The sequence below is a fragment of the Myotis davidii genome, unplaced genomic scaffold (assembly GCF_000327345.1).
Source record: "Myotis davidii unplaced genomic scaffold, ASM32734v1 scaffold796, whole genome shotgun sequence".
NCBI lineage: Eukaryota > Metazoa > Chordata > Mammalia > Chiroptera > Vespertilionidae > Myotis > Myotis davidii.
In genome coordinates, this window is record NW_006287809.1 from 718,163 (window position 1) to 742,648 (window position 24,486).

The window sequence follows — 24,486 nt, forward strand, 5'->3', positions numbered from 1 at the left end:
CTACTGCACTTACTCCACGCATTCATTGGTTGATCCCTGCATGTACCCAGGCCAGGGACTGAACCTGTAACCCAGGCAGATTAGGACGAGGCTCCAACCAACCGAGCACCTGGCCAGGGCTGATTTAAAAAAAAAAAAATCTCAATAATTTCCCTCCCCCCAGAACGTCATAGAAATGGGATGATACAGTGTGTAGCCTTTAAAAAATCATTAAAAACAAAACAAAACGAAAACACCCTCACAGGCAGGAACATTCACCCTCTTCCGTGCACTGCGCCATGGCTGTGACCCGCGTGCGGTTGTGTACCATCCCTGCATCCAAATGAAGATGATTTTCATCGCCCCCCTCCAATACCCTCCCCCCACCCCACCCCTGCAACCGCCAGTCTGCGTTCTGCCCCCAGTGGGTGGCCTTTTCCGACTGTCCTATCAATGGGGTAACGGGGCCTCTTGGTTCTGGTCTTTCACGCAGCGGCATGCCCCTGAGATGCATCCACGCCGTCGTGTGCGCTGCAGCCTGTTGCTCGTCACGGCCACACAAGGTCCCACTTCGCAGGTGGACACAGTTCGCTCCTCCGTCTGCCAGTTGGAAAACATCTGGGCTGTTCCCAGTTGCCGGCAACTATGCGCGGAGCTGCGATCCACAGGCTCAGACAGGCTTTTGTGTGACCAGAGGTCTGCGTTGGTCGTGGGTAAGCACGCAGGCATGAAATCGCTGGGTCACGGGAGGAGTGTATGTTTAACCTCCGGGGAAACTGGCCAATGTTTGCCGAGGTGGCGACTCGGTTTGCATTCCACCAGCAGCCTATGGTTGCAAAGCTGCTATGTGAGTCTGGGTCAGTAAGACAGGTCTGAGCTCCTGGCCACGAAGCCACACCGCTCCTGGGAAAAACAAAAACACACACACAAAAGATTGCGACAACAGCTCTCTCCACCTTAATCACCACACAAGCAGCTGCTTGAAAGAAAGAAAGAAGGAAAGAAAGAAACAAAGAAAAGAAAAAATGAGGCCTGGTGAGGCCTGGCCATTGGTCAGCACGTCGCCCTGTACCCCAAAAGGTTTTGGGTTGATTCCCAGTCAGGGCTCATCCCTAGGTTGTGGGTTCGATCTCCAGTAGTGGGTGGGCATCATCATTGATGTTTCTATCTCTCTCCCTCTCCCTTCTTTTCTCTGAGATCAATAAAAACATATTTAAGAAAAGCGGGGGGCGGGGGGGAACCCCACACATCCTCAGGTGAGGATTAAAAAAAAATGAGGAAGGACTTCCTGGGCTGACGCACTGTGATCTCCCAGATACATGGCTGGGGGGTGCGGCCGGGGGGATACAGAACAGGGTAAGAGGGGTGCCGTTGACATAAGGAGGGGGCGGGGGAAGAAATGTGTGCACGTGCTTTCTTGTTCGGGCGTAGGCTATTTCTAGAATAAAACACGAGAGCGAAACTGGGAGGTGGGGGCAGGACGGGGAAGGGGATGAGCAGAGGGGCCATGGTGGGTGGGCCACTTTCACTTCCATCTTGTGCTTTGTGGATTTGGAAACTTGTGAAGGCCTTACCTCTTCAAAATAAACGCCTACGGTCCGCTCACTCTGCCAACAGGTATTTCAGGCCCTGCTCTGCCGGTGAGCACACCGGGTCTGCCCTTGGGAAGTCAGCTCTGAAGACAGGCTGTCAGTCAGAGGAAAACCGAGACAGGGAGAGGGGAGGAGAGTGCAGAGTGGTTTAAAACCTTAAAAAAAAATCCAGCCCAGCCGAGTGGATTCCGTTGATAAGAGTGGTTGAGCGTCGACCTATGAACCAGGAGGTCACGGTTCCATTCCCGGTCAGGGCACATGCCCAGGTTGTGGGCTTGATCTGCAATGTGGGGCGTGCAGAAGGCGGCCAATCCATGATTCTCTCTCATCATTGATGTTTCTATCTGTCTCTTCCTCTCCCTTCCTCTCTGAAACCAATAAAAATATATTTAAAAAAAAATCCAGTGGCCAAGGGGAGCCCCTTTAAGGAGTGGCATTTGGGCAGCGATGTGAAGGGGGTGAGAGAAGGAGCCATGCGGGCATCTGGGGAAGAGTGTCTAGGCTGCGGGAACAGCATGTGCAAAGGCCCTGAGGTGGATTGTACTGGCTGTTTGAGGCCAACATGGTTGGAGCAGAGTGAGTAAGCAGGAGATGGGGGAGGCGGTGTGTGTGGAGGAGATGGTTTGGGGCTCTTGGGCCACGACAGGGACTTTGGTGTTTGCTCAGAAGGAGAGGGGAGCTGTGGAGAGTTCTGAAGAGGGGTGGGCCGTGATCTGACTTGTTCTAGCAGGTCCCTCTGACTGCACATGGGGGCAAGGACGGAGGCTGGGAACCCAGGGGAGGAGGGGACCACAGGAGTCCAGGCTGTAGGTGATGCGATGGTGGGGAGCTGAGAAGCGGCTGCATTCAGAGTTTGTTTTGAAGGTAGTCACGCCAATAGATCTGACTTCTACCTTGGGAGGCGTTGTGCGAAGCGACTCAGGGAACTAGGAGAGGGAGGAATGAGAGGACCGGGCCTGGTTTGTGGAGACCAGGGGAGACAATGCTGGGGCCCGAAGCAGGCGAGGATGTGTTTGCTGGAGGAGAGCGCAAGGATGTGCCAGAGAAACAGAGAGGATGGTGGAGAAAAGCAGTCCTCAGGCCGCACAGAGCCCTCCAGGCCTGTGGCTGCGGCGCAGCCCGTGGGCTTCCTTCTGAGGGCACAGGAGTGGGGGGGGGCGGGGGCCACACTGGGAATCGAGTCCACAACCTGGGCATGTGCCCTGACCGGGAATTGAACCATGACCACGCTCAACCACTGAGCCACGCTGGCCGGGCAGGGTTGAGTTTTAAAAAAGACCCGTCTGACTGTGTAGGGAGACCAGCTGCCCAGCAAGAGAGAAGGTGGCTCAGGTTAGGGAGGAGGTAAGGGAGGGAAGCCTGGGGGGGCGGGAGATGGTGGGGTCCACGCTGACTTCAGAAGCCACTGCCCACAGGGCTTCTCCTGCATGAACTCAGCGAGTCTTCACAACCACACAGGTACGTATCCCTGCTCCACAGCTGGAGAGCCTGAGGCTGGGAGAGGTGAGCTCAGTCCGACTCCAGGGCCTTTACGCCCCCATGACTCCTACTACTGACAGCTGGGGAGACTGAGGCTGGGAGAGGAGGCTGCGTCCCAGGTCCTAGGCCACAGTCAGGAACCGAAGCGGAGAGATTCGAACCCATACCCGACCTTTCAGTGCCAGGAAGGGATATGGACCCTGCCCTTCCCTCACCCCCAGACCAGAGGGCTTGACCTCCTGGGAGTCCCCGGGCGGGGTGAGGCCGCCACACCTCACTCCCGCCCCACCCTGAGCCCCAGGCCCAGCGAAGGACTTTAACCCTGGGCCACCAGCAGCCAGCACGCAGAGGCCGCCAGAATTCCCCTTCTCCCCGTGCCAGGGGAGTTACCCAGGGCGCAGGGGGCAGGGAGGGGCAGGTGCAGAGGGGACAAAGGGAAAAGGGGAACATCTCGGTTCGCCAGGGCCAGGCTGCTTTCCTCCTCCCTGTCTCAGTTTGCCTCTCGGTAACTCAGGCGAGGCCCCTTCCGTGGACGGAAGATGGACCTGCAGAACTTTGCTAGGGTGACGGACGCTTTCCCTCGCGTCTGACAGGGAGACAGTGTCCCCAGCCTGATGGGGGAGACCAGGTGTCCCAGCCTCATGGGGGAGACGAGGGGTCCCAGCCTGATGGGGGAGATGAGGGATCCCAGCCTGATGGGGGAGACAGTGCCCCAGCCTGATCGGGGAGACGAGGTGTCCCAGCCTGATGGGGGAGATGAGGGGTCCCAGCCTGATGGGGGAGATGAGGGGTCCCAGCCTGATGGGGGAGAGGAGGGGTCCCAGCCTCATGAGGGAGACAGTGTCCCCAGCCTCATGGGGGAGTGGAGGGGTCCCAGCTTGATGGGGAGGGACCACTGGGAACCCTCACCAAGTCCGATGGGGGGAGACAGGTTTCCCAAGCCGGACAGAGAAGATCAGAAGTGCCAGCTCCGTGGTGGAGAGCAAGTCTCTAGTTGGGATTTCCAGTCTGAGGGGGGAGGCAAGGTGCTCCAGGCTGAGCTCCCACGGTGACCGGAGATGAAGAACGTGTCTGTTGCAGCCCAGCCAGCTCTTTCCTGAGCCCGGAGCTGGAGCCCCTGTTTGCTGGAACCCCAGCTCCGCAGGGGCCAGGACCCAGGGGAAGAGAGGCCGCGGGCACGCGGGACTTGCTCCCGTGGCCCAGCCGGACCCCTCGGCCCCGCGCTCCCGCCTGGGTGGTGGTGCGCGGGCGCCACCTAGTGGTCGCGGTGGGCCAGGCCTCCCATCCAGAGCGGGAGGAGAGCTGAGCCCCCAGAAGACCTGGATGCAAGTCTCCCCTTCACTCCCCCCAAAACCCATCTGTGATTCTGTGGCTTCGCTACAGGCAACCTCCATGTGGCAGCCGGGGTGGTGTGTGCGTGCGTGTGTGTGTGTGTGTGTGCGTGCGTGTGTGGTGTTTTCTGACTTACAAACCCACCCCTGCCTCTCCTCTGCTCATGACTTTCCCGCGGCTCCCAGGGCCTTTGAAGGAAGTGCGCACAGGCTGCAAACGGGCCTCTCTTAGCCTCTCCCCAGCCACCCGGGGCCTCCGCGGGGGCAGGGAGCTGTTTCTGGAGGAAGTGTCTCTCAGGGCTTACCTTGAGGCCTTTGCACGGGTTGTTCCCTCTACCTGGAGCACCGTTCCCGTCTCTTCCCCAGCATGGCTCTTAGTCCTCCCGCAGGCCCAGCCTGACTCCCTAGGTCAAGGTGTCAAGGTCACAGTCCTGCGGGCTGTTGTAGTCCCTGCTCTAGCCCTATAGGGCAGCGGTTCTCAACCTGTGGGTCACGACCCCTTTGGGGGCGGAACGACCCTTTCACAGGGGTCGCCTAAGACCATCGGAAAACACAGATATAATGACATATTGTTTTTGTGATGAATCACTATGCTTTCATTATGTTCAATTTGTAACAATGAAATTGGGGGTCACCACAACATGAGGAACTATATTAAAGGGTCGCGGCATTAGGAAGGTTGAGAACCACTGCTCTAGGGCCTGACACTAACATACTCCATGGATTATTTGCTTGTTTGAATGAATGAATGAATATGAATGAATGAATGAATGCCAGGCTAAAGAGCTTGCAAGGGCAGCCATAGGAGAGTTGAATCAGGGAGAGACGTGGTCAGAGTTAGAAGTCCCCCAGATCCCCCTTAATCCTGGGCCTTTGCACACACTGTTTCCTCTCCCAGAAACATTTGCACCTACTTCTATTAACGCTCACTCATCCCTCCAAGGAGCCCCTTCTTCCAGGGAGCCCTCCCTGACCCCCAGCTGGGTCAGATGTTCCCCTACCCAGCCTCCTGGGCTCCCCAACTCGGCCCTGACCAGTGCTGGGTTGTCACTGTCTGTGATATGGGCTCTGGGGGGGCAGGGGGCACCCACTGCTTTCTCCTCAGAGCCGCCAGCACAGACAGCCTTCGGTCAGGACCTCGGTCGACATCCCTGCTTCCCCTTTGAGGAGCGTCTTGGGTGAGGTGGGGGCTCTCCTGGAGCCCCACTTTTCTCGTGTGAAATGTGGAAAGAATTGGTGGTTCCTCCCCAGCTTCCCAGGGCCGGGTGGGGTGGGGGTGGGGGGCTTGAGAAGATGAGACCCTGAAGTCCTCAGCTGACCACAAGCCGGGTGACTGTGGGTAACCCACTTCCCCTTTCGGGGCCCATCTGGCTGGACGAAGGGGCGGCAGGGCCCTGTGCTGCTGGGACAGTTTAGGAGGCCGGCGGGGCTTCCCAGGCGGAGGGTCAGGGACAGGCGGAGGGAAGAGGTGTCTGCCGGGCTAGGGGAAAACCAGCCGGACCAGCTTTCCCCGCCATCAAACGGATAACCAGAGGGAAGCAAACAAGGCCGGCTCCACCCGCCCGCGGGAGGGGAAGTTGGGGGAGAGGATAAGGGGCCCCTCGAGGCGGGTGAAAACCACAGTCCACAACTTGCTGCCGACTTCCACCCCGGAGCCTGCTGACCTGCGGCCTCATGGGTGGCAGCTCCGCCCTGGGCCCGCTCAGCCCAACGCCCGAGACCCCCGGGCGGCTCTCTGCTTCCACGCCACGTCCAGTCCATCAGCAAGCACTATGGGCTCTGCCTTCCAAATCTATCCACCCTCCAGGGCCACCACCCTGGTCCAGTGCCATCGCCTCCCGTCACCATGTCGCCTCCTGGCTGCATCCCCTTATGTCTGCTCCCGACAGTCTCTTCCAACATGTGCTCAGAGGGATCCTGTTGGAGCCTGAGGTAGAGCCCCCGGCCTTTGCACATGGGCCCAGGCTCCCACCTCACATGATCCCGGTCCTCAGTTGCCCTCACTTCCTCCACTCTCCCCTTGCTTCCTCCACGCCAGCCACACTGGCCTTGAACCTGCCTCCTGGACTTGGCACATTCTGTTCCCTGTGTTTGAAATGTTTTCCCTGCCAACTTTCCACCCAGCTCCTCTGACCTTTCGGGTCTCACCTTGTGGTTAGCTGAATAATGTCCCTCCCTCCCACCTACCCCGCCCTCCACCCCCAATCCAAGTCTGAATTCCCAGAACCTGTGAATGTTGCCATGTATGGCGAGAGGGGCTCTACGTTGTGATGAAGTTCAGGATCTGAGATGGGGCGATGGCCCTGCCTTCTCTGGATGGGCCCTACCTGTCATCCCGAGGGTCCTTGTAAGAAGGAAGCAGAGGGAGGTCGGACTACGGAAGAGAAGGTGATGTGAGGTAGAAGCAGAGATTGCAGTGATGCAGCCACAAGCCAAGGAATGCTGGCAGCCACCAGAAGACGGGAGAGGCAAGGAATAGATCCCCCCCTGGAGCTTCCAGAAGCAACCAGCCTGTTCCCACCTTGGTTTGAGCCCTGTCAGCCTCATTTTGGACCCCTGACTTCCGGAACTTTAAGAGAATACATTTCTGCTCTTTTAAGTCAGTAAGTGTGTGGCATTTGTTATAGCAGCCACAGGGAACTGATACAGACCTTAAATTCCGCCCCTCTGGGAGGCTGCTTTGGAGTCTCCACCTTACATTTCATGCTCAGTGTTTTCCTCTAAGAACCCACCCTTTTCTGTCAGGGCATCGTGACACTTGGTAATGACTTTGTCTACTGACCTGTTAGTGTCTGTCCTCCACTCTGGGCTGTGGGCTTGTGAGGCCAGGGACTGGCCATGTGGGTCAGTGTGTGCACCATGACCTTATACAGTTCATGCTTAGGGTACACACTTGACAGATATTCCTCATTCATTCATTCATTCATTCATCCATTCACTTATCAAGTGTTTCCTGAGCACCGCTTGTTTGACTGACACTGTTCTTGGAGCTGGGGGGTGCGGGCAGTGATTCTGCTCTTGTGTTGCCCCTTATTATGTTCCCGAGCCTCCAAATTCATATGCTGATGCCAAACCCCCAATGTGCCGCCTGGAGATAGGGCCTATAGGGGAATCATTAAGGTTAAGTGAGGTCCAGAGGGTGAGGGCCAGATCTGATCGGATTAGTGTCCTTATAAGAAGGGACACCAGCCCTCACTGGTTTGGCTCAGTGGATAGAGCGTCGGCCTGTGGACTGAGGGGCTCTGGGTTCGATTTCAGCCAAGGGCACATACCTAGGTTGTGGGCTCGATCTCAGCCAAGGGCACATAGCTAGGTTGTGGGCTCAATCCCCAGGAGGGAGCGTGCAGGAGGCAGCCGATCCATGATTCTCTCTCATCATTGATGTTTCTCTCTCTCTCCCTCCCTCTTCCTTCCTCTCTGAAATTAATAAAAATATATGTTTTTAAAAAGAGACACCAGAAAACGTGCCCTCTCTCTGTCCCCGTGAAGCCACAGGAAGGGGACATGTGGGCACGTGGTGAGATGGCAGCCACCTGCAGGCCCTGAGCTGAGGCCCCAGAAGGGAACATACTTCGCTGGCACTCACAGCCTCTAGAACCGTGAGAAGTAAATTCCTGTCGTTTACGTCACCCTGTCTGTGCTACTTGGTTACGGCGGCCGGAACGAACTCAGACACTCTCCAACATTCACTGTATTCCCGTTGGTCCCTTTGTTCAGTTCGCATAGCCCTGGTGGTTTTCAACGAGGCCCTCAGTTCCGTCCACAATCGTCCCCTGCGAAGGTGGCCCCGGGCCGCCCTCCCCTCCGACGTGGCTGGGTGCATGACACGCTCCCAGTGACATGGTCCGTGACTTCTCAGACGAGGCCCGTGGCTTCCTCCTCGCCGCCCCATCGGCTCACGCGCTCCGGGGACTCGGCGGCCTGGTCCCGAGGATGCTCTGTGGGGAGGCCCGTGTGCTGAGGGACTGGGCTCCTGCCAACGGCCCTGCAAGTGGGACAGGAAGAGGGTCCCTGAGCCCCAGCCAGGCCTTCGGACACCTGCGACCCGGCCGCCATCCCACCTGCACCCTCAGGAGGCACCCTGAGCTGAGCCGCCAGCTAAGCCACTCCCGCATTCTTGACGGACGGAAACCGTGAGGTGACAAAGCCCTTGCGTGTTGGGGTAATGTGCTATGCAGGGGTTTACAAACAATATCTTAGCTCTGAAATGTGTTTTGTTAGCTGGTCGGGCAGGCCTCCGTCGCATCATTACTGCTTCTACTCTGTACCAGGCACTGGCTTAGGTGATGGAAACATCAGTGGTGAGCAGAAGAGATCACATGCCCGCCTCCCCGAGCTCACAGCCTGGCGGAGAAGACATAACGAAGGCGTGAAGAGAGGAAGCGATATACGGTCGGCTGTGCCGTAAGTGCTGTCAAGAACAGGGCTGGAGATCTGAACAGAAACCTGAATGGCGTGATCCGGTGGAAGAACGTTCTTGGCAGAGGGAGAGGCTGGTGCAAAGGCCCTGGGGCAGGAGTTGGTTTTGTTCAAACAGCCTGGAGGCCAGGAGTCAGAGGTGGACTGTGATCCAAAGGGGAGCTAATTCCAGAAACGAGACCTTCCCTCGGGGTGCGGGTGGGGGTGGGTTTCCTTTTCCGAGGAAAGGTCAGGCTGACACCTGCTTCTGAGAGTCACCTGCCTGTGATCTGCCGCACAGGTGAGGCCCTGTGGCTGCCCTGGTCCTGTGGAATCCCGTGTGTGTGTGTGTGTGTGTGTGTGTGTGTGTGGGTGTGTGTGTGTGTGTGATGCCCTCTTTGGAACCTTCACTGTGCGTCAGGACAGGCAGGAGCTGACCAGACTCCCTGTCCCTGCTGGGTTCCCAAAGTGCCAGGCACCTACCCCCTTCTCTCTCTTCTTCTCCTCCTGCTCCTTCTCATCCCTCCTCCGCCTTCCTATTCATCCTATTCACTTTCTCCCTCCTCCTCCCTCTCCCACCCTCCTCCCCTCTCCACCCTGAATCAACATTCCAGCCCAGGGGAGAAAAACAGGGCAGATTTCCTTCCTCTCCCTGGCAGGGCTCCAGGCAGTGACTGGACCATTGTGTGTTCTGGCCTCAAGGTCATTCCCGCCCCTCCTCCCTGCCCTGCCCCCCTGCAGAAGGGTTACTTGAGAAAAGGCATCTAGGGTGAGGGGGAGGAATGGGGCACCGAGAGGCAGAGGCTGCCCAGGAGGCCCAGACTAGCTCCCCGCCACGGCCACGGCGGGTAGAATCCCAGGCCCCCTGCACCATCAACTTTGTGACTTTGAGGAGGAGGGGAGGGAGGAGCGGCTATCAGCCTCCTCAGTCTGAAACCTGCTGTGTGACGCTGGGCCAGCTCCTGCCCCTCTCTTTCCTGGCGCCACCTTTCTGACTGAGTGCCTTCCCGCAAGTCACCTCCTCTTCCTCGCGCCTCATTTTCCTTTTCTGTTAAACAGTCCCTGCATCTGGGTCACCCCACTTCCCAGTTGACAAAAATTAACCAGGCTATTTCTTGCTTTCTTTAAAAAGAATTATTTATTTCAGAGAAGAAGGGAGGAGAAAGAGATAGAAACATCGAGAGAGAGATGCCTCCTGCACACACGCCACCGAGGCAGGGGTCCGAGCTATAACCCAGGTATGGGCCTGTCAGATGCAGCGACAGCTCAGCTGCTATGAGTCCATAGATTCTTCTGAATTCCGCCAACTATCAGGGCAGGTACCTTCTCAAACCCTGCCCGCTGCACTCTCTGCTGGGTCTGAGCCCCTCTGCCTAGGGACTGGATCTTCTTGGATGCCAGGCCTTAGACGGAGAAGCCGCGAGAAGTTGTGGGAATATAAAAAAAACCGAGTCTACTGCAGAGGCCAGTGGCTACTTAGCCATCAGACAAAACAGTCCCTCCCAGCAATCCCCTATAGGCAGCCGCACTCCGGCTGGTAAATACCTACCTTTCCCACACAGTAGTAGCAATCTCTGTAGCCACAGTTACTATCTGAGCAGCCGCACGCCGCCCCCTAGACACACTGCCTCACAGAGTCGAGGCACCTGAGCTCTCCATCTCAGCAGCTTCTGCAAGCGCTCCATCCTTTCCTGCACACGGCAGCTGCATCCTCTGTGTCTGCCTCAGCTTCCCTCCCCTGACCCTACGCTGGCTGGTCAATACCATGCATTACGCCACTTAGACAAAGGAGGCCTCTAGCCAACAATGACATTAATCATGTTGGCTTCAGAAGGGCACAGTGTGCCATGAGTTCACTGTGGCCTTGCAGCTGTTTATGGCACCTTAGCTTTGAACATTCTGATTAAGATTCCCAAGTTCAGAGTGGCCTTTGCCATTCCAGCGTACTATCAACAAGGCCTTTCACACTCTGTTGCCTTGACTATCTGGTACCTCTGGTGTGGTTCCCACAGTGCCCTTGACTGGGAATCTAACCCAGGACCCTTTGGTGCACAGGCCAATGCTCTAACCACTGAACACACCCGCCAGGACTAGATCTTGTGAATTTTTAATAAGCAGCTAGGAGGTTGGGGGATCCCCTTTCAAAAGGACGAGGAGCAAGGTAGAGAATCCCTGTTCAGAGCAAGTCACCCCTGAACCTGAGACGATTGTAAAAGCCCATAAACACTTATGATATTTTCTTGAAAGGAGTTTTCTGCAATTTAATTTTCAAGAACGTCATGTATTTCATAAAAAGAGGCAAACCTGTGTGGCAGTTAATTCAGTCCCCCGGGAAGAAGGCATTGCAGAAACATGATTGTTCCTGGCTTTTCTATCTGCCTGTCGCCGAAAGCTAACAAAACGTTATGGGGGTCAAAGACCTTTCCCAAGCACGTGTGTGCCAGATTCTTTGCTCGACTCATTTAATCTTTTCAACAATCCTAGGAGGTGGGCACTATTTTTTTAAAAAAATATTTTTATTGATTTTTTTTAGAGAGGGAGAGAAAGAGAGAAACATTGATGTGAGAGGGGAACATCGATTCTGCCTCCTGCACACCCCCTACCAGAGACTGAGACTGCACCCTGGGCATGTACCCTGACCAGGAACCAAATGGTACCCTTTTGGTGCACGGGACCGTACTCCACCAACTGAGCCACACTGGCCATGGCGATGCCACTATTATTATTATTTTTTAAAATGTATTTTTTTAATTGATTTCAGAGAGAGAGGGAGCAAGAGAAACATAAATAATGAGAGAGAATCATCGATTGGCTGCCTCCTGCACGCCCCTTATTGGAGATTGAGCCCAAAATCCAGGCATGTGCTCTGCCCGGGAATCGACCTCCTGGTTAGTAGGTCAATGCTCAACCACTGAGCCACACTGGGCAGGCAATGGCCACTATTATTATCTTACTAGAGGCTTGGTGCACAACATTTGTGCATTGGTGGGGGGGCCCCCCAGCCTGGCCTGCGCCCTCTCGCAGTCCGGGACCCCTCGAGGGATGTCCGACTACTGGGAAGGAGCAGGCCTAAGCCAGCAGTCAGACACCCCCTGAGGGGTCCTTAGTGCTGCTGAGGAGGCAGGAGAGGCTCCCGCTACTGCTGCTGTGCTTGCCAGCCGTGAGCCCAGCTTCTGGCTGAGCGATGCTCCCCCTGTGGGAGTGCACTGACCACCAGGGGGCAGCTCCTGCACTGAGCGTCTGCCCCCTAGTGGTCAGTGCGTGTCACAGTGACCCATTGTTCTGCCGTTTGGTCGATTTGCATATAAGGGTTTTATTATATAGGATAGTTAATATACAGTTATATTAGTTTCAGGGGTCAGTGTGTCATAGTGACCTGTTGTTCTGCTGTTCGGTCGATTTGCATATAAGGGTTTTATTATATAGGATTTGTACAGGTGAGCAAAAGCAACCTGCCCACAGCGATGATGCGTGGCCAGCTCAGCTCCGTCTGGGCCCCAAGCCTGTGTCCTTGAGCACCTGCTCTGCTGAGGAAGGAAGAGGACTCACCCGCCAGGGCCTCCCCACAGCAGCCGTGGGAACGGTGGGACCTGTGCCTCAGTTTCCTCCCTGTAAAATGGAGGAACTGGCAGTAGCTACTCAACTACTGGCAGTAGTTGTTGTAGGAATTCATTGAGATAGCGCCTGACAAAGTCAGTGCCCGAGTACAGGAGCGATTATTATTCTGTGGTGATTGTTGCTGTTCTGTGAAAGGAGGGAACTGGACGGCCTGAAGGATACAGTCAAGGAGCCCAGAGATATCTAGAGAGATGGGAGGCTTGGTTTTGGGGACATCTGAGCCACTACACCCTAAGGATACGGGATCTGCTTGACCCAGAAACCTGAGCTGCCTCCTCTGTCGCTCCCAGCACCCCTCCTACTGGCCTCATTTTGAAGTGCACAAAGCAAGACCCAACTAAATGCAGCCCCAGTATGGAGGGGAGCAGGGGGGGAGGTAAGAGATCAACCGAAGGACTTGTATTCATGCATATAAGCATAACCAATGGACAGAAGACACTGGGGGGAGGGGGGAGGTAGGGGAGGCCATGTTCTAGATAAAATACATAAAAAATAATAAAAAAATTAAATACAACCCCAGTCTCTCCCAGTTCCCTGCTACCATGGCTGTGGCTACCATTGGGCTTAGGTGAGAAAGGTCATCTTGTCTAGTGTGGAAGGTAGGAGGTCTAAGGTCTGGCAGGGCAGAGCCTGCCAGCTACCCACCTGGGAGCCATCCTTCCTGTCTTCCTTGGTGGCAGGACCCTGATGCTCCCTGGGACAGCCGTGTACCCAGGGAAAAGACTCTACTTCTCAGCCTCCCTTGCAGCTAGGGTCGTCACGTGACAAAGAGCTGGCCAAGCAGGTGTAAGTGGAAGTTGTAGGATGGGCCTTTGGGAAAGGTTTCTGAAAAAGGGCACGGTCCATACATTGGTGGGGGGAGGGGGGCTCTTGTTGCTTTTTGTCCCCTTCTTTCTGGAACATGGATGAGGCGGCTGCAGCTCCAGCAGCCGTCTTGGACCATGAGGTGATGAAGAGAATGGAAGGCCCAAGCCAAGAACAATGGAGCAGAAAGAGAGAGAGCTGTGTCCCTGGTGACGCCACGGAACCACCATTCCAGCTCTGAACGATTTGTTGATGAGTTCTTTTTTATGTGAGAGAGGCAACCTTCCATCCATGCAAGCTACTCTTCCCTGTGCCAGCTCCTCTTTTATGTCAGTCTTCTCTTTGTTGCTTCTGTTGTGTGTGTTATTTCCAGTCTCTCCTACTGGCCACTAAAAAGAAATTCTCACCGATACACCGAGGCTCGAGCCCTACAGCTGCCACTGACTTTTTGTTATTGTTGTTAATTCTCACCCGAGGATATTTTTCCATTGATTTTTAGGGAGAGTGGGAGAGAGAGGGAAAAACAGTGAGACACATCGATATGAGAGAAACACACCAATTGGTTGCCTCCTGCAAGCGCCCTGACCAGGGCCCGGGCCAGGGAGGAGCCTGCAACCGAAGGACGTGCCCTTGACCAGAATCGAACCTGGGACCCTTTCGTCCACAGGCCGAGGTGCTATCTGCTGAGCCAAACCGGCGAGGGCTGTCACCCACTCTTCTGTGAATTTGGAGGGGTGGGGACAATGGGACGCTATGTCCCATTGGGGGGCTGACTAGTGTTGGGATTAAGAGTATGGGCTCAAGGCCGTCCTCAGTTTCTAGGGGCGCTACTGCCTGGAAACCCTCATACGAGAGGCCACTGATTTAGGTAATAGCTTCCAAAGTCTTAGCGGCCCCTGGACTTTTTAGTGGACAGGCCTTCTGGCTCTCTCTTCATTGGCCAGACTGGGTCACATGGCCTCCTGAAGCTGCAAAGCAGCCTGGGAAAGTGAGTACCTGACATTTTCCGTCTTCTTTCACGGTAATCAGTGCTTGCTATCATGGAAGAGGGGAGGGGAATAGCGGCTGGGGGGCCGTTCACAAACCTGCCATGTCCCCCCCCGGCCCCCGCCCCGTATATATTTATTGAGAATCTAACCCGGGACAGACAGACCCACTACTTCGACCAGAGCAGCGTCGCCTTTTTTTTCTGTATGAGTCTCCTCTGCCTCTCATCACAAAGAGTTTGTCTATTTTATTGGCATTTTCACAGAATCACTTTAGGATTGATTGACCAGCTCCCATTTTGTTTTCTGTTTCGTCCATTTCTGCTTTGATCGTTCTCAATCTCTTACCTTGTTTTCTTTGATTTATTTTGTGGACTTTTTCTAGTTTCCTGAGTGGAAAGCTTATTTGCTTCACTTGGAATTCTTTTCTTTTATTACGTTCAGTGCATTTAAGCATCGCCCCTCCCAGTGTGGCTTTGGCCACAGCCCACAGATTTCTATATGGAGTGTTTTCACTGCCTATTGATTCTGGTTGAATATATATATATTATTGATTTCAGATAGGAAGGGAGAGGGAGAGAGAGACAGAAGCATCAATGATGAGAAAATGATGAGAGAGAATCATTGATTGGCTGCCTCCTGCACGCCCCCTGCTGGGGATCGAGACTGCAACCAGGCATGTGCCCTTGATCAGAATCGAACCTGGGACCCTTTAGTCCGCAGGCCTGTGCTCTATCCACTGAGCCAAATGGGCTAGGGCTCGGGTTGCTATTTTAATGACCTCTATAATCTAAATATTATTTACATTTAAGGAATTGTTTTCAAATGTGTAGAAATTTTGGGGGAGAGAAGGCTATAGCTTTTGAACGGATATCTACTTTTATTGCATTGCTCTTTTACTTATTTCTGTATTTTTTTTTAGAGAGAGTGGAAGGGAGGGAGGGAGAGAGAGAGAGAGAGAGAGAGAGAGAGAAACTTCAATGTGAGAGAGACATATCGATCGGTTGCCTCCCGCACGTGCCCCAACCAGGGCTGGGATCAAACCTGCGACCCAGGTTCATGCTCTTGAGCAGGAATTGAACACATGACCCTTTGATGGACGGGCTGACACTCTCACCATTGAGAAACACTGGCTGCATTGCTATTTTAAATAACACATGGACCTACCATTTAAACCTGCATTGAGAGAAAGCTCTGCGGCGAATAAAATGGTTTGGAAAACTGACCTTCACTTCTGAATGATAGCTTTGCTGGATAAAGTAATCTTGGTTGCAGGTTCTTGCTATTCATCACTTTGAATATTTCTTGCCACTCTCTTCTGGCCTGCATGGTTTCTGTTGAGAAATCAGCTGACAGTCGCATGGGTACTCCCTTGTAGGTAACTGACTTTTTTTCTCGTGCTGCTTTTAAGATTCTCTCTTTGTCTTTTCCTCTTGGCATTTTAATTATGATGTGTCTTCGTAAGGTCCTCTTTGGATTCCTTTTGTTTGGTGTTCTCTGCGATTCCTGGACTTGTAAGTCTATTTCTTTAACCAGGTAGGGGAAGTTTACTGTCAATATTAATTGATTCCCCATGTATTATTTATTCAAATAAACACATCTTTGTTTGGTACCTTCTGTGTATCAGTCCTTATGCTAATCTTTGGGGATATAAAGTACTCTTCATGAAACTGACAGAAATCTCTGGAATAGCCCAAGGTTACAGAGCTAATGAATGGGCAACTCAGATGTTTTTCAGTTAGAGCTAATGCTCTTCTTCAACATGGTTTCTCAAATTTGGCTGTACAGAGAGATCACCTGGGAAACAAAAATATATTTCATTCATATGGAATATGACCTAGGCTCAAGATTTTTACCCGGCGGCCCCGCCCGCCCCACGCTCAGCCTGTGCCAGGTTCAGGTTCAGGAAGGTAGCGCTGGTCCTCTGCAAGGGAGGAAGGTTGACTGTGAGAAGAGAGACAGGTGAAAGGGCCTCCCCGGGCCTCATTGGGGGGTGGTCTGCTGTCCCTGGACAACATTCTCCCCCTAACACTGGCCCAGAAAACCAGGGCTTGATGAGTGAGTGGATGAAAGAGGGGGTCCGGGGTGCCTGCTGGTGACTGGGTCCCTGATCCTAGAAGCTTCAAGTCCGAGGGAGGGCGACTCTGTCCCTGAGGGACATGACTTCTGAGAGTGTCTGGTCTGATGGGGGAGGCAAGACTCCAGCCTGGGGAATGACCTAGTCCCCGGTGTCTGCAAGCTCCTGGTCTAATGGGTCAAACGCGGCCCTGTTTCTGGAACACGGCCTCTCAGGCCCCTGGAGATGCTCAGTCCGTGGGGAGACACGGTCCCTGACTCTGGGAGCCCCCAGTCTGATGGGGGAGACATGGTCCCTGACTCTGGGAGCCCCCAGTCTGATGGAGGAGACACGGTCCCTGATTCTGGGAGCTCCCAGTCTGATGGGGGAGACACGGTCCCTGATTCTGGGAGCTCCCAGTCTGATGGGGGAGACACGGTCCCTGACTCTGGGAGTTCCCAGTCTGATGAAGGAGACATGGTCCCTGATTCTGGGAGCGCCCAGTCTGATGGAGGAGACACGGTCCCTGATTCTGGGAGCTCCCAGTCTGATGGAGGAGACATGGTCCCTGATTCTGGGAGCTCCCAGTCTGATGGAGGAGACATGGTCCCTGATTCTGGGAGCTCCCAGTCTGATGGAGGAGACATGGTCCCTGATTCTGGGAGCTCCCAGTCTGATGGAGGAGACATGGTCCCTGACTCTGGGAGCTCCCAGTCTGATGAAGGAGGCATGGTCCCTGATTCTGGGAGCTCCCAGTCTGAAGGGGGAGACACGGTCCCCAACACCTGGGAGCTCCCAGTCTGAAGGGGGAGACACGGTCCCCAACACCTGGGAGCTCCCAGTCTGAAGGGGGAGACACGGTCCCCAACACCTGGGAGCTCCCAGTCTGAAGGGGGAGACACGGTCCCCAACACCTGGGAGCTCCCAGTCTGATGGAGGAGACATGGTCCCTGACTCTGGTGAGAAAGACATGGTCCTCAACATTTGAGAATTCCCAGTCTGGCGGAGAAGACATTGTTCCTGATTTGTGGGAACTCCCAGTCTGATGGGGAGACACGGTCCCCAACACCTGGGAGCTCCCAGTCTGATGGAGGAGACATTGTTCCCAACTTCTGGGCACTCCCAGTCTGGGAGTCGTGGTCTCCAACATCTGGAAATTCCCAGTCTGACAGAGGAGACACAATGCCCACCACCTAGACATCTCCATCGTAATGGAGTAGGTCATTCCTATTTCAGTTTGAGAGAGAAATCCCACCCTCTGCTGGGAGAAATTCTGTCCGCATTCCCACCGTAATGCAAAAGGTGAGATGTGATCCCCATTGTCTAGGGCAGTGGTTGGCAAACTGCGGCTCGCGAGCCACATGCGGCTCTTTGGCCCCTTGAGTGTGGCTCTTCCTAAGCCTTAGGAGTACCCTAATGAAGTTAATAACAATGTACCTACCTATATAGTTTAAGTTGAAAAAATTTGGCTCTCAAAAGAAATTTCAATCGTTGTACTGTTGATGTTTGGCTCTGTTGACTAATGAGTTTGCTGATCACTGGTCTAGGGTGACAGTCTGAAGAGGGAGGCAGGATCCACCCTGACTCTAGACCTCTAGTCTGACAGGGGAGGGAAACTCCCACCATTAGCCAACTTCCCCGATGCAATGGTAGAAGCAATGCCTTCTGTGTTTTAGGGTCCACTCATCTGTGGGGAAAAGGATGTCCTGTTCTCCTTTCAGTCTGGGGTACCTCTTATCTGAGAAAGAAGGCATGGAAGCCCCCTCCAGTAGCCCCCAGTCTGACAGAGGAGGCCTGTGGACCCCTGCTCTAGGCCATCAGTTTGACGGGAGAGGCAGAAGACCTCATTTGGGGACTGCCCAGTCAGATGGAGGAGGCAAGGTTCCTTCTGGCAGTCTGGTGGGAAGGCATAGCCATGCAAGAGGTAGAGAAGTCCCCTTTTGGGAGCCCCTGTCTGCAGGCGGCGCCCCCCCACCCCACCCCACACACTCACGGGCCACCTGCAGCTCCAGCTCCAGCGTCTCCGTCTTGCCCTGCAGCGTGACGGTCTTGAGTGTGTAGCGTCCGGCGTCCGTGAGGTTCACCTTCTGCACCAGCAGCGAGCAGTTGGCGAAGCCCACCTCCCGGCCGGTGTGCGCGGGGCCTGCGATCCAGTTCCCGGACGGCAGCTGGCTGAGCAGCCGGTTGGGCTCGGAGGCAGGCCCGCGGTACCAGGCGTAGACCAGCAGGTCCTTGGGGTAGCCCTGGACGGTCAGCGTCACGTCCTGGCCCTCCGTCGGCTTGGTCGGCACGGGCACGATCGACATGGCCACGACAGCCGCTGGGGAGAGAGAGAGGGGACGCGGGCTCAGCTGGGCCGCATCGGGCATCGTGTCCCTGCTGCCCCCAGCGGGCTCAGCTGTGCCCGCCCCCAGCTCCATGGTGCTCCCCCGTGCAGGGCTCTGGGAAGGAGACAGAGGAAGCTGGTGACAGGTGTGGAGGGCCTCTCGTCCCGATAGGCCGGCCAGGGATTCTGTCTTCCTCGGTCAGACCGGCGGCCCCAGCGGGAGGTGGCCACCTCTCCCCCATTAGACGAAAATTGTTCAGCCTCTGGGGGATCTTTCTCTCACGAAAGTGCAAGACTCTAGAGCAGTGGTTCTCAACCTTCTGGCCCTTTACATACAGTTCCTCATGTTGTGACCCAACCATAGCATTATTTCCGTTGCTACTTCATCACTGTCATGTTGCTACTGTTATGAATCGTCATGTAACTATCTGATATGCAGGATGGTCTTAGGCGGCCCCTGTGAAAGGCTCGTTCGACCGACAAAGGGGTCGCAACCCATAGGCTGAGAACCGCTGCCCTAGAGGCTAGGGTCATGTCTCCTCCATCAGATTGCAGACTCCCAAAACATAGGGGCCACGCCTCCCCCATCTGATCGGAAATTCTAGAAAATGGGGGACCGTGTCTCCCCCATTAGATCGGAAATTCTAGAACGTGGGGACCACGTCTTCCCCATCAGATAGGTGGGAGCTGTGTGCCCCAGCGGGTCCTTCCTGCCAGGCGGGGAGGCCCGGACATGTGCGGGCTGTGCTTTCCCATCAGGCTGAGCGTTCCTGAGGGGCAGAGGCCGTGTCTCCTCCATCGGGTGGGAGTGTGCGATCACTGGGTTTGGTCTTTCCAATCAGGCTGGGACCCCAGAGGCTGGATGGGGGCATCAGACTAGAAATTCCTAGAAAGTGGGAGGCCTGTACTCCCCCATCAGATTGGGAGTAGCCCCGAGGTGGGAACTGTGTCTCCCCCATCAGACTAGGAATTCTAATAAATAGATAAATAAATAAATAAATAAAAGGGCCGTGTCTCCTCAAGGCCCTGTCTCCCCCATCAGAATAGAAACTCTCCCCAACCGCGGACTGGGCCTCCTCCATCTGATTGGAAGCTCATTGAGGGTGGGTGTCTGGTCTCCCCCATTGCCTCTCCTCTCTGACTAGCAGCCTCTTGAATACGGAGGCCATGCCACCCTGTCCCAGGACCATCTCTTTCAGGGCAGAGACCATGCCTCCTCCATCAGATCAGCGGCTCCCCCGGGAGGGGAAGGGTGATGTCTCCTTTTCCTCTGTCTCTCTCCTGGCACCTGCCCGGGTTGCTGACAGTTCAGAAGGCCCACTCCCTGCACGTACCTGCACTCCTGGGGCACCCCCCTCAGGCAGGGCCTGGGGCAGCACCTGAGGTCATCTGGCCCACCCCCTCCCCCGCCCCCCTGCCGTCTGCCAGGACCAGCTGCCGGGCCAGTGCGGTGGGGCAGGAGGCACACTTACCTCTGGGGATGTCATTTCTGCTTTGGGTGAAAGAGGATCCACCCTTTGGATGAGACCCAGCCTGTTAGGAGGAGGGAGGGGAGGGGGGGGCGACTGCTCCCACTGTCCCCGGGGGATGGGGGCCGCTTGGGAAGGAACCAAGAGGGAATTAATCAGACCCTAATGTTCAAAGCCACCACCCCCAGGGGATGAGGAAGTGTCCCCAGAGGCTCCCGATGGCTCTGAAAACACCAGCTGTGCCTGTAGCCCAGCCCCAGGTCATTTAAGAACGAGGACAAGACAGTGCCATCCCAGCTGTGTTTTTCCATTTGCCAACAATTGGCTGTGATTTTCAGAGAGAGAGAGAGAGAGAGAGAGAGAGAGCCTCCCAGTGGGTGCCCACACCGTCGTCTGGGCCAGATAGCGGGGTAACCCACCAGGCTGCCCAGAAATTCAGCGGCCTCTCCCAGGGCGTGGGTGAAGCCCCTTGGCAGCTGCGACTCAGGGCCGCCTCTCCCCTCTGCGCTGTGCAGTGCGGGGCCTGCAGCCCGCTTCTCCCGGTGCCGCCCCTCAGGGGAGAGAGAGAGCCAGGTTTGTCGTCTGTTTTCCAGGCGACAGGACGCACTGTCTCCTTTTGCCTCCTGGACGAAGAGGGGTCCACCTGGCAGGTTGCTTGGCCACCAGCTGGGTTGAGACTCTCTCCCTTTCCCATCCTTAGTTGGGTAGATGGTGGCCTAACTGCTGGTGGAGCAGCCAAACCTGTACGTCCACTGGGCCTCCAGGTAGGGGCGGGGGTGGGGTGGAGGGTGTGTCCTCTGGGCGACTCACCAGTGAGCTTGACCACCACCGAGGCCGATCCGGAGAGCAGGGTCTTGGGGTTCTTAGCAATACACGTGTAGGTGCCCTCCTGGGCCGCCGTCATGCTGCTGATGTTCAGGTGGTCGTGGCCGTTCTTCAGGGCCCGCCCGTTGAAGGCCCACACGTACTCGGGCTCCGGGCAGGACCGGGACACGCACCACAGGGTGAGGGAAGCATTGAAGTCAACTTTGATGGTGCAGCCCGTGAGGGTGGTGGAATCCTGGAGGATAGCCACGCGTTCCGGGCCAACTGTGGGGGCAGGAGCGAGAGACACGGGCAGTAGAGGGGGGTGGGGAGGGGAGGGGAGGTGGGCACCCCTGGCTTTCTTTCCACCGGCCTGGGCCCCTGGGAGTAGCTGGGCCTAGTGGAGGGATAAAGAGCTCCTGCCTTTCCGAATGCCACACGGGTCTCTAACTCGCTCTAGGAAGGATCTTTTTTTTTTTTTTAATATGATTTTCTACAGAGAGGAAGGGAGAGAGACAGAGAGTTAGAAACATCGATGAGAGAGAAACATCGATCAGCTGCCTCCTGCACACCCCCCCCCGGGGATGTGCCCGCAACCCAGGCACATGCCCTTGACTGGAATCGAACCTGGGACCTTTCAGTCCGCAGGCCGACGCTCTATCCACTGAGCCAAACCGGTTTCGGCTCTAGGAAGGCTCTTGAGTCACTTTCCCTCTCAGGGGAGGGATCTCAGTGTCTCTTCTGGAAAAAGAGGGTGTTGAGCCAGACTGCATTTCAAGGTAGGCTTGAAATCGACGGCTCCATTAAAAAAACACACACACAAGTCTAAGCGGCTGGTTTCCGACAAGCCATTCTAGAAGTCTAGCGGGCTAAGGCTCCACGGGTGATGGCTCAGGTGCTAGGACGGTCAGAGACTGGAAATCTAGGTTTTCTACGATTCTAGGGTCGGGTGGCTCTAAGGTTGCAGAACTAGATGCTAAGATTCTAAGAATCTCTGCTTCTAGAGTTACCAGCATCCTCAGAGTCTAGAATTCAGTGCCTCTTAAGGCCAGAGTCCTTGGTCGGAGCGTTCCAGGTTCTACGATTTCCTACGTCCCCGGCCCTCGCGTGCCTCAGTGGTTAGTTCTCCTCGGGTTCCAACGACTCCCGGCCTTGCTGGTGTTTTTATTTCATCTCCCTTCCCAGTAGGCCACTGACTTCCCGCCTCCTTTGCAAATACCAGTGCCGTCCCTTCCCTGAGGGAATTGCTTCAAACTGGAGGGTTATTCCATCCCAACAGTGTCCTTAGTCCTCAGGAGATGGGGAGACACCTTTTCAGAGGGGTCCCTGGTTCCTCACCCCAGGACACCTACGGACACGCTGTCTGCCCCTGGGCGCCCTGCCTTGGCCTCAGTTTCCCCAGCTATGAGGTTGGGTGTCCCTGGTGGGGCCGGGAGGACTCACAGTACACGTTCAGGTTGATGGGCTCGCTGCGGCTCACACTGACCGGGTTCGAGACCTCACACTGGTAGGCCCCCGCCTCCTCCCGGCGGATGCCGTGCCTGGTCAGCACCCGGCCGTCGGGGGACAGGCCGAGGCGGAGGGCGATGGGCAGGGCCTCGCCGTTGAAGAACCATCGGACCTCGGCGGGGCTGGGGCTACTGCACAGCAGGCGCAGGGTGTCTCGGCGCTCCACCAGCTCCGTGCTGTTGGCGATGACCTCGGGCTGGGCCAGGATCTCTGTGGGGCAAGAGACAGAGGGGGAGGGCCCCGGGCACCGCCTGCTCCCGGGGCCTCCCCACTCCCAGGCAGGAGGCATGGCTGCATCCTGGTGGTGCCCCTGGAACCCCAGCCACAGTGGCAAAGAATGGGGTCAGAGGCAGGTGTAATCCTGGAGGCCATCCTGAAGGAGGCGGGGCATTTTCATGTTGTTTTAAGTCTTTTTATGGCTTTAACATTCTTTAGAGGTTTTTTTTTTCTTTTTTTTTTTAAGAAGAGGGATTGGAAAGGAGGTGGCAAGGCCTGGCTGGGGAAGAGGAGGCTGGGGGTTATCTCACCATAGACTCGCAAGTGTCCGTAGCCCACCTCCGTCTGAAGCTGCCTGTTGAGAGTCTGAAGGATGTAGGTGCCCGAGTGCCCAGGCAGGGCGCCCTGAATGTCCAGGCTGCCGTCGGGGCGCACAGCTTCCCGCCCCGTGTGGGCCGGGCCGGGGGTCTCGTCGCCTGTGCTTACGATGTAGCTGGACACCAGGTAAGCCAGGCTGACCGTGGGCCCCGCGTACCAACTGTAGGCGAGCAGCTCCCCTGACAGCCCACGGACAGCCAGTGTGACGTTGTCCCCTTCGGCCGGCTGGTCGGGCTCCGGGGTGATGGAGATCTCCGCCCCGGTGCTCAGGAACGCGGCTGGGGATGGAGCCAGAGAAGCGGGATGAGGCCGGCGCGGCCTGTCCCCTCATCAGAGGGAGAAGGAGACCTGGGCTCCTGGGATGCCATAAGTGCTCAGTACCTATTAGCCAGGCGCAGTCAGTGCTGGGGACGGGGGTGTTTTGAGAACTGAATGTGATGTTTGCCAAGTGCATAGCCCCCCGGCAGCTCCGGGGACCTTGCATTTCATGGGACTGAGTCAGAGCCACCAGACGGAGGCTTCCAGGCCGGGGCTGGCTCCTCCGGCCCTCGGCCCTGACTCCCAGGCCAGTGCTCTTCCCTCGCCTCCCCACAACAAAGACACTCCACCCCTTTTCTTCTCAGCCCAACAGCTAACCTCCCAACCCGACCAGCTGGTGGGCTTTGCGGTGTGTGTTTCCCGGGGATGGGTAGCCACGGCGGTTCTCACGCAAGAGGCACGCACACCCCTGGCCTGCTTTCCGGGACTTTCCAGGCGGGTAGAGCCTGGCTGCGAGGCAGGGCGCGGGTCTCCGCTACTCTCTGGCTGTGGGGCCTGGGCAGCGACCTCCCTTCTGGCGCCCCAGGTTTCTGGTCTATGAAGTGGGGGTGAGGAGTGGGCCTCGGAGCAGCTCCAGGTGCGGAGCACGCCCTGTCATGCTGCTCAAGTGACCTGCAGACCACGCTGTGCCTGAGGCCCATTTCGTAGATGAGGAAACTGAGGCCGAGAAGGGGTAGGCACCTGTCCACAGCCAGGTCCTCGGGGAGGGGCCGGCTGCTGGTGAGAACGCACCCTGCTCCAGCTTCCACGCCTGAGTCAGGGTTTGCCACGTGAGCCAAGGGGTAGCAGGGGCCGCCTCGCCCAGGCTCAGGCACGGGCGGCCGTGGGGATCTCCGGGGCCCACCCTGCCGGCCCCACGGGGCTGCACGGCCCACCCTGGTGCCTCTGGGATGAGCACACTGAGCCTGCGCCTGTGTGGAGCCCAGCTGCCTCCCTACCCAGCCTGCTGGGCTTCTGCTCACACCGTCCCTCTCCCTCCCCGAGGCCGTCGGGGCTGAGGGTCGGGGGGCACCAGGGGGCACCGCTCACCGCTGAGGACGAGCCAGCTGCACCCAGCTAGCGCCATCTTTCGCCCCCGGTCTGGCTCCCGGAGGCAGCGGCGTTGGCGTCCGAGGCTCCTCCGAGGCCCTTCCTGGTTGGGGCTTGGCTCCGTCTGGCGCCGGACCTGGGAGGGCTCGGCGATTTGGAGCCGGGGGAGATCACCTGAATTTGGAGGGATCGAG

General features: G+C 56.3%; 2 protein-coding genes across 2 annotated transcripts; both read right to left on the bottom strand.

Moving 5' to 3' along the window:
* Positions 1-24,486, bottom strand: CEACAM16 (carcinoembryonic antigen related cell adhesion molecule 16). The gene is made up of 7 exons (XM_015561216.1): positions 24,293-24,486; positions 22,879-23,223; positions 22,286-22,561; positions 20,849-21,127; positions 18,237-18,563; positions 15,289-15,291; positions 1-8 (listed from the first exon to the last, which is right to left on the bottom strand). Exons 1-7 carry the CDS (start codon positions 24,327-24,329, stop codon positions 1-3), a joined length of 1,275 nt encoding a protein of 424 aa, XP_015416702.1. The 5' UTR covers positions 24,330-24,486.
* LOC107182434 (merozoite surface protein CMZ-8-like) lies at positions 16,049-17,566 on the bottom strand. Its single transcript, XM_015561217.1, has 3 exons — positions 17,313-17,566; positions 17,158-17,199; positions 16,049-16,943 (listed from the first exon to the last, which is right to left on the bottom strand). Exons 1-3 carry the CDS (start codon positions 17,341-17,343, stop codon positions 16,435-16,437), a joined length of 582 nt encoding a protein of 193 aa, XP_015416703.1. The 5' UTR covers positions 17,344-17,566; the 3' UTR covers positions 16,049-16,434.

Bases quoted from the DNA above. Each gene is read 5' to 3' on its own strand.
- LOC107182434 (XM_015561217.1), bottom strand. From the start codon at position 17,343: ATGTCTCCTCCATCAGACTGGGAGCTCCCAG. The intron at 17,200-17,312 runs GTGTTGGGGACC...CTTTCTCACCAG, and splicing joins ATCAGACTGGGAGCTCCCAG to AGTCAGGGACCATGTCTCCT. The intron at 16,944-17,157 runs GTGTTGGGGACC...GGGAGCTCCCAG, and splicing joins ATCAGACTGGGAGCTCCCAG to AGTCAGGGACCATGTCTCCT.
- CEACAM16 (XM_015561216.1), bottom strand. From the start codon at position 24,329: ATGGCGCTAGCTGGGTGCAGCTGGCTCGTCCTCAGCG. The intron at 23,224-24,292 runs GTGAGCGGTGCC...CTCCATCCCCAG, and splicing joins CAGCTGGCTCGTCCTCAGCG to CCGCGTTCCTGAGCACCGGG. The intron at 18,564-20,848 runs GTGAGTCGCCCA...CTCTCTCCCCAG, and splicing joins GGTGGTGGTCAAGCTCACTG to CGGCTGTCGTGGCCATGTCG.